Source organism: Anarhichas minor, unplaced genomic scaffold (genome assembly GCF_050575085.1).
Source record: "Anarhichas minor isolate MPS153535 unplaced genomic scaffold, ASM5057508v1 ptg000045l, whole genome shotgun sequence".
NCBI classification, from domain to species: Eukaryota; Metazoa; Chordata; class Actinopteri; order Perciformes; family Anarhichadidae; genus Anarhichas; species Anarhichas minor.
Genome location: NW_027466491.1, coordinates 6,874,344 through 6,882,789, shown reverse-complemented (window position 1 = coordinate 6,882,789; position 8,446 = coordinate 6,874,344). Strand labels below are relative to the sequence as shown.

Below are 8,446 nucleotides of genomic sequence, written 5' to 3'. Positions count from 1 at the left end.
TGAAATGAATCATAAACTTAGCAGATATTTGAGCAGAAGTCCATGCATCCCTTAATCTAGTAGAGTGGTTCTTTGAGGTAATAAAAAGTATTCATTTCACTCTTTAAAAGCACAGGATATAGCTCATCCTCCATCTCAAAAAAGGAAGTGACACAGTTACAGCAAGCACCAAGGTAAAGTGAGACAGGCAAAGGCTTCAACTCTCCCCATCCATAAAAACAACAAGCAGCACAGTACATATACAAAGATAGCTATCCAAATATACATATGTATATATATATATATATATATAAACAGAATAAATATTTGTGTTTTCTTTCGCAGTCCATCGGTGTGTTTATCATGACGATGCATTTCTATATTACCTGGAAGAACATCCACATGTGCAAATTACTGAGTTATTGCCAGTTTCTCTCATAGTCGCGGGAGGAAATGTGTGACGGTCATGGCGGTGGTGGCCCTGTTGCCTCTCTTTGCGCGGCCATGCTTGCTGAGGGCGATGTAGAAGCCCTTGTAAACAAAAGACTCATAGGCGTTGTAGTTGTTGGGCAGCATAGTCTCCTTGAACTTGCACTCATCCACGAAGACTCTCTAAAAATGCCAAAGAGAGAGAGAGAGAGAGGGTCAAAACGTCTCACGGCAGACACAGGAGGAACATCACAACGTATGCACGGGTTCAACATGACCTTTTGTTTGGAAAACATTCTGCCTAGAACGCAGGAAACCGGAGCAGGTGGCATGTTGTCGCAAAAGATCCCAAGCCTCCTGCTTTTACTCTCATATCTCAGTAAATAATCCCAAGTGGGCTCACTAGAGAACTATCTGAAAAATTCTAATTCAAAGGACAAATGCAACTAAATAAGCGACGATCGAATGCTGAACAATGTACAGCATTACGAAACAGGGACACATTATAGAATAGAAGTTAACACGTAGTCCATAAAATGCATATTTCTAACCACATTTGGACCAAATAAATATAGTTTTATATCATTTATTACAATCATAAGGCTAGGAGAGGCTATAGTTTGATTGAAGTTTCAATACCAACTTCAAAACAATAATGTATATACCTCAAAGTAAGACATTGAGTTTCTACAAAATCCCTTTTTCAAATTTAACGAAAGAAGCTCAACTTATCAAATGTTAAATATTGATTAAACACAAGCAAACACAACAACTTAAACACACACAAACAACCGAAATAAAAAGCCTAAAACTGGCAAAAAATCGTATTTAAATCAGACGCTGTCTTATCAAAGAGTAAGAAGAAATGGCGAGATTTCAATACTCAACGCCAAACAGGTATTGAGGTTTGATGACCAGACCTACATAACGTTCTTGTGTCGTTCATTGTGAAATTAAAATCCAATATTTACAAGAATATCATGATTTATTTTACTTGCCACTCGAAGAGCAACACATTGTTCTCCTTCAATAAAAGATTAATAAAAACCGGCTCATTACAAATCACTAAATACGATATCAAGTACCGTACACTGTGTTTCCTAAAACTAGAAGACTCTAATTCGATGATCTGTTTGACTGATTAAGTTTAAGGTGTTTCACGTGTGTTTGAAAAGACCCACTGCATGATTTGATGTTGATTGCTCCTAAATACACAAGTACTGTGTATTTGTGAATATCACATACAAACCGTTGCCCTCTTTTGTAATCAAAGACATTAACTGGCCTACTTTTAAAGACAGGCCATCGCTAAGTTAATCGTTTTTCCTGCTGTTGGTTTAAATCATGAAATGTTGACTTATTGTTTGACTATTGTCAGATTAATGTTCACTGGAGGGTTACGTTTATTATCTGCTTTGATGAACTCGGTGAGGAATAAACTAAATATATATATATATTTTAAAAAGTACAGATTCCAGTACTCAAGTAAAGTACTTTACTTGATTATCTCCAGTTTGTGATACTTTATACTTCAGTTCCACTACGTCCCAAGAGGGAAATATGTAACCTTTTACTCCATTACATTTATCTGTTATTTTACATGAAAACATATTAAAATATGATGCATTCAAAATCAAACTACACATATGTGTGTCAATTAATTACATTTTGCATAAACATTCAAATAATATCTAATACTATACACTGGGGTCACTCCACTGCAGTACTTTTGATATTTAAATCACAATTTGTTGATAATACTTCTGTACTTTTACGGAAGCATTGAGTGCTGGACCTTTACTTGTAATTGAGTACTTTTATATTGTGGTATTGTTACTTTTACTCAATGGTGGAAAGTTACTAAGTACATGTACTCAAGTACTGTACTTAGGTAGGTCGTTATTTATTTGTGCTGTATACATCTACAACACTAGAAGTCAGAGGCAACTATTGTCTTACTCCTTTACATTCATTTTACAATTTCAGTTATGTTGCACATTGAGATTAATAATTAAAAAAGTAATCAAAAAATGCATTATGATGTATTATTGTAGGTAAATATAAGACTCAATTGCTCCTCCTTTTATGCTAATACGTTTGTACTTCGACTAAAGTAAAAATGCAGGACCTTTACTTGTAACAGAATATTTTCACACTGTAGTATTATTAAATAAAATATCTGAGTTCCTCTTCCCCCACTCACAGATTCCGACACAGAAACCCTCCTATCATCAGAGCATATTAATAACACAACAGTGCCCATAAACCCACGGCTGCAGCAGCTACATGAACTCATCTTACACTGAGCAGGATGTGTGTATGTGTGTGTACGTGTGTATGTGGAGTGAGTTGCGCACAAACGTACCGTTCCGTATAACCTTCCCCTGCTGTTCATTGCGACAAACAGCTCACTGCTCACCCCGAACATGCTGATCACTCCTCGGTCCACGGTGGAGATCTCTATTAGACCTAAAGGAAACACAACGTTAGGGGAAAGCAAAGACAGTGTCACACTGCGACTGGGGGACAAACTCGAGTAAACTGGCCTATGCAGCAGCGATGGGTGTAACCCTGCAGGTGCATTGCGACTGGATGATGCTCTCTCTCTGCTCAATTAGCCCTTTGGAGCAGTCACCCACTTGCAGTTTAAACATTATGAAGAGTGTGTAGTTTACAGTGTGCTGAGTGGGCTCCGTGTGCGTGTCCTGCTGCAGCGGGACGCGGGGTAAAAATAAGTTGGTGTCTAAACTGGGTCCAAGCATTCATGTCATGTTTTTGGCTTGGGAGGATATTTCGCACTGCACGGATGTAGGGCTCGGCGCACTGTTTTTGCCTTCGGAAACTTTCAACCATGCCGACACCTCTTATTAAATATCATGCAATCAAGACAAGTGACCCGCTTTAACTTTTTTTTTTTGCGCATAGGGTTACGCTCCAGTGCTTTGCCGGATGCAACTCACTGTATTGGTTCTCATTGTGTGCACCGCTTATCCTGCCATCCGGGAGCACCTGCAGGTGAAACCCAATGCCCACGTTGCAGTACAGTCGCCGCACTCTTTTGATGCCCTGCAAATAGTCACTCTCCCAGTTCAGCTCCGATTTCCCCCCAGTTATACCCAGATAGGAGCGGGAGAAGAGTGTCTCCCACTTCTTTTCCAATAAAGTCGCATTAGTCCTGCTCGGAATCGGATAAGATGAAACGATCCCCCAGATAGAAGTCCACAGTACAAGAACTGCTGGCAGCGTCCAGTGCGTCCTGGCCCCGCTGGACATGCTGTAGAGGCACCTTTGCGCAATGGCCATCCAGTTTACCTTTGGGGCACGTGGTCAAAGTTACCTGCCCTATAAATGCAACTCTTCTTATGTTTTGTCCTTTGGCATGGTGGTGGTAAAGGCTTGTTTTGGGATCAAGGCAGATCAGGGCCCCATAGCCCGAGATCTGAGCAGGAGGAGAGGGACGGAGTTCGTCGGAGCTTGAATTGGTGCCGTTGACGATGATCATCTTTCGCCGCTCCGCGCCTCTGTACAGGCAACGCGCTGGTCGTGGAGGGGACACCACTCACCGCAAAACCAGCTCACCTAGCCAACGACTCTAACATCCTAGAATGACATCACTGTGACTTCATGGCTGCACCCCCCCATCAAAAGTAGGAGATGGGAGGAGGAGGAGGAGGAGAGAGAGAGTTACAGGACCCCAGCAGCAGCAGCACTTCTGATAGCAATGATGGGGGGTGCTGCACCTTCACACCAGCGTCGAACAAGCCAGAGAGAATCAGAAGAAGCGTTTCCTGTGGTGATTTTCAAAATAAAACCCGTATCTTGCACAAGACTCTTGCACAAGTGCTCCAAAGAGTCCCTGCATCACCTCGTCTCCCAAAACTATCAACCCTAAATAAATAAACTACACATTTAAGGAGAAACCTAAATAAATGCTTACATACATAGCAGGATCAGTCATCGAATGGTTTAATGAGTATGACAATTATGTGAATTATAAGCTAAACAATTCAAAGTTTAAGTTACATCTTATTAAACTGTTTAATTTGTCATTGAACAGGACATTTAAAAGAAAAATGGAGTAATACAAATACAATAAGCTAAAAACAATAGTCATAAATAAATGACCTTAAATAGCATTTAAGCAAAGTTCAAGCTAAATACTAAATACTCGGGGGTAAAACAAAATTGTATCAAATGAGCTGAAAAAAAGCAAATGAAAACGCAATGGCTCTGACTAACTTAGATTTATCTTTTGATTCTTAGTCCGTTAAATGAGTAATTGTTTATTTTTTATGTCATAAAATGGTAAAAAATAACATCAGAGGCCGATGCGGCGTCTTAAGCTTGTTTTGTAGCCTACAACGAGCGATCCAAAGTAAAGCTGAAAAGTCAATTGAAAGAAAAAGCAAAAATGACAAACCGCTGCAGGTTTTAGCTTCTCACATGTCAGGATTTGCTGCTTTTTCGCTGTTTTATAAAATTGGAAAATGAATCTCTTCGAGGATTGGACTTTTGGGAGCAAAAAACAAGACATTTGAAGACTTTAGGAATGTGGACATTTTATTTAATTTTTTTGACTCTTTGTGGACAATTATTCAAAAAATTACAGATTGTTAATGAAAAAATAATTGCTAGTTAGTAGAATTAGCATCAAATGTCATCTCAATGGAATTCATGGTCTCTAATATTTTCCCAGAGTGCTTTTATTTTGGAGGTAATTTAACCTACTCTCAGTTTTCCTGTGGCTAATTCTGACTGACCTGACGCTGCTCTTCCTCACATGGGAGACCTGCAGGAGGGGAGGGTGTGTGTGTGTGTGTGTGTGTGTGTGTGTGTGACGTTCATTGGCGTTGAGCAATCATGGGATGGATGGATGGATACTGTGTCCAGAGACCAAATCGGGACGGCGGTCATATGTCCTGGCAGCCTGCTGCCTTATTTAGAAGGAAGGTGTAAAAACAGTTACAGCCAGTCACAGGAGAGCAAGCAAATGTCAATCCTGTCTGACACTTCCTTAGCTGTTTGTTCAGGAAGTTTACACTACCAGATATTTTTGCCTGGTCAGATTGTGCATTATTATTGTAAGTAACACACCGCAACAAACAAAATAGTATAACCTGCGTAAATCAAACGCATGGCGTTGTTTTGAGTTCAGTGGTCATAAAGTGGTCAAGAAAATGTGTAAAAGACCTGCAGTCCATGATAAAAAAAAAAGGCAAAAATCACCATTTTACATAAGAAAATTTTTTGTCAGTCTAAAATGTGGATAAATAAAAAATAAGTCGAAGCTGAGTGCACTGGGTTCACCCTCCTTTACATTTCTGCTTACATCCCGTCCTGCAGGGTGCTGGTAGCAGATGAAGTCTCGGGGGAATTCCCACCGCGTCACAGAGCACCAGGCTCTGGGGCCCCAGGGTGCTCTCGGCTGCCAGGGAGCCTAAAGCCCACCGTAGCAACCAGAGAGGCCATGTTGCTGATAAACAGCAGGGGCAAGACAACCGATAATGGAAAAACAACAAACAAACAAAACATTAATATGTCCTACAATGTGGAGATACGTAAATGGAAAAATGCTAAATTTATACATACATGTTGACGGTCATTAAACTACATTTGAAGCCGCGGGTACATGTTTTGATGTACTTTAAGATCCGCTGTATGTTGTCAACATTACTGCGTGTGAAAGTAGTTAATATATAAAGAATGTATGTGTGAAGTTAAAGAGACTAACAGGACTTCTTACTCCCACTGGAGTGGACGGACTGGACCAGCAAATTAATGATTTGCTGTGTCAGCACATGACTTTGCAGTCCAAGGCAACCTGAATAGACAAAACTACCAGGTTATTGACAGAGTGTAACTTCAATCAATGGAGAGTGGGCACCGCTAATGAGACGGTGCTGAGCTCTTGAGATTAATTCAGCTAATACTGTTATACTGGCTGAGGCTGCTTTTTCTTTTATAAAACCTGAAGCAAGATGCACAACAATATATCGCTTATCCATAAATATTAGTAAACATATTAAATCAATAAATGCTAATGTGATATGGTGACATAAGACGTAATCAACCACTGTCCACCTCAAACTCAATAAAGCTCTTGCTTTTCCACAAAGACTAGCGTACGGCTGCAACCAACTATTATTTTAATTAGTGATTTATTTTTATTATTATTATTTTCTTGATTGATTGTTTGGTCTATAAAAGTCATGAAAAAAAGTTTGACCAGCAGTTCAAACCCCAAATATATTCAATTTTCTATATTTGAAGATAAAAGAAAGCAACACGTTTTCACATTTTAGAAGCTGAAACCATCACATGCATGACATAAATAACTTTAAGGGGGACTAAAGCAATTTAGTCTCCCAAGAGACGGAACAAAACAATGCTAAAATTTAAGCAGTAGAGGTCAAAAACACTGGATCCTACATTCCCCATAATGCAATAGTGTCTTCTTTACGCCCCCCGGCCTCCTAAATGCTCGCTCCTTTTAAACTCCACACCTGCAGTTTGTATACCACAGTTATTATACAACAATACAAGTTTCTATTTAACCGACAATCCAAATAGTTGCAGATTTGGGTTTTTTCTTCTGTTGATCATATTATCGATTAATCAACTAATGGTTTCAGCTTTAGACCGGAGTGAAAGAGAGTCAAGCTATGAAGACTGTACAACCCCAACAACTGAGTCACAGTGGGGAAGCAAGAGGACAGAGGGAGTCAGATGGAAACTTGCCCGCATAACACAGCAAATTGATTTTGCCTATAGACTCGCCTCGACTGAATATATTAGAGCTAACGTAGAAGACCAGAAACTAGAGCCTAAAGCCAGAGAAAAGTCTCTGCAGTTAACTATCGTCAGGTCAGCTGTCTTTGTTGCAATTATAGGATCTATTTAGTGCACACACACATCAATCTGAACGTGGACCAGAGGGAGTAGCCATACAAACAGCTTTTGTGCATATTACTGAAGTGTAAGTAACTGGATACAGGAGGATGCAAAGCTCGTCCAATTACTGTTTTATTAACGTGGGGTTTAAAAGACGAGATTGAAACAACAGCTGGGGAGACCCGAAGATGGAGGGTGGGGGGTGGTGGGGGGATTTCCCTGGAATGGCATAGATGGCATAGACGGCATAGACGGGCAATAATACTCAGTCTACTGTGTGTGTATGTATGTACGACATACCCAAGGCTGCACATGCCTTCACATTAGGATTACTGGAGAACATTTAAATTATTCATAAACCATATTTATTAAAAGCTGGGACAAAACTTTACATAATCGAGCAGCTCGCAGCGATGTCGGAATCGATCATAAACAATTGGATTTCATCGGATCCAATGGAGCGGGGGATTGTAAAATTTGTAACGGTACCACCCTGAAAGGAGCTCAGATTTTTGCTGAACAAGCTGATGTATAATTCAGCAGCCAAAAACTGCACCGCTCTTCTCCTACGCTGCTTTGTAAATTCGGGACACAGTGGAAGAAGCAGCAAATCCACTGGGAACCCGATACTAACTGACATGCCTTGATACCAGAACGTATGCACAGGCTGAAATATATTAGGACATCTATTCTGCTTTCTTTCCTTATTATTGTGTCAAGCTTTGAGCTGCACAGAGGAGACAAAGAGAGCAGCCTGTCAGAAGTTCCCAGTAAAAATATCTTTTCAAGGGTACAGCTTGTGCAGAGAAAGATGTGCCTGCTGCTAAATTGGGCGTAGAGTGACTAAGGGGAAAAGAAGCAAGGCAGAGGTGACTTTTACGCAGGTTGCAAATCCCAACCAATGACACAGCAGTTTCTATGCTCATGTCGGTAAGATGTGCTGTATGTTCTAAAACAAAAAGACCCTTCTATTGGTTGGATGACTATTGGCAAAGCATTCAGCAAAACATCCAAGGTAGTTAGAGTGAGGACATATAGAAGCATACTACCTCTAAATGACAAAATCCCAACATTTAGCTCACAGAAGCCATGTAACACCAAGACTTTGAACAACGATTAGTGAATTAATCTTTAGTCAAATGACAGA

The 8,446-nt window shown here is 40.1% G+C and overlaps 1 protein-coding gene across 1 annotated transcript; it reads right to left on the bottom strand.

Annotated features, from left to right (window-relative positions):
- Nucleotides 1–414: 414 nt before the first annotated feature.
- Nucleotides 415–3,711, bottom strand: LOC142971209 (fibroblast growth factor 6-like). Its single transcript, XM_076111861.1, has 3 exons — nucleotides 3,369–3,711; nucleotides 2,774–2,877; nucleotides 415–591 (listed from the first exon to the last, which is right to left on the bottom strand). Exons 1-3 carry the CDS (start codon nucleotides 3,709–3,711, stop codon nucleotides 415–417), a joined length of 624 nt encoding a protein of 207 aa, XP_075967976.1.
- Nucleotides 3,712–8,446: the final 4,735 nt, after the last annotated feature.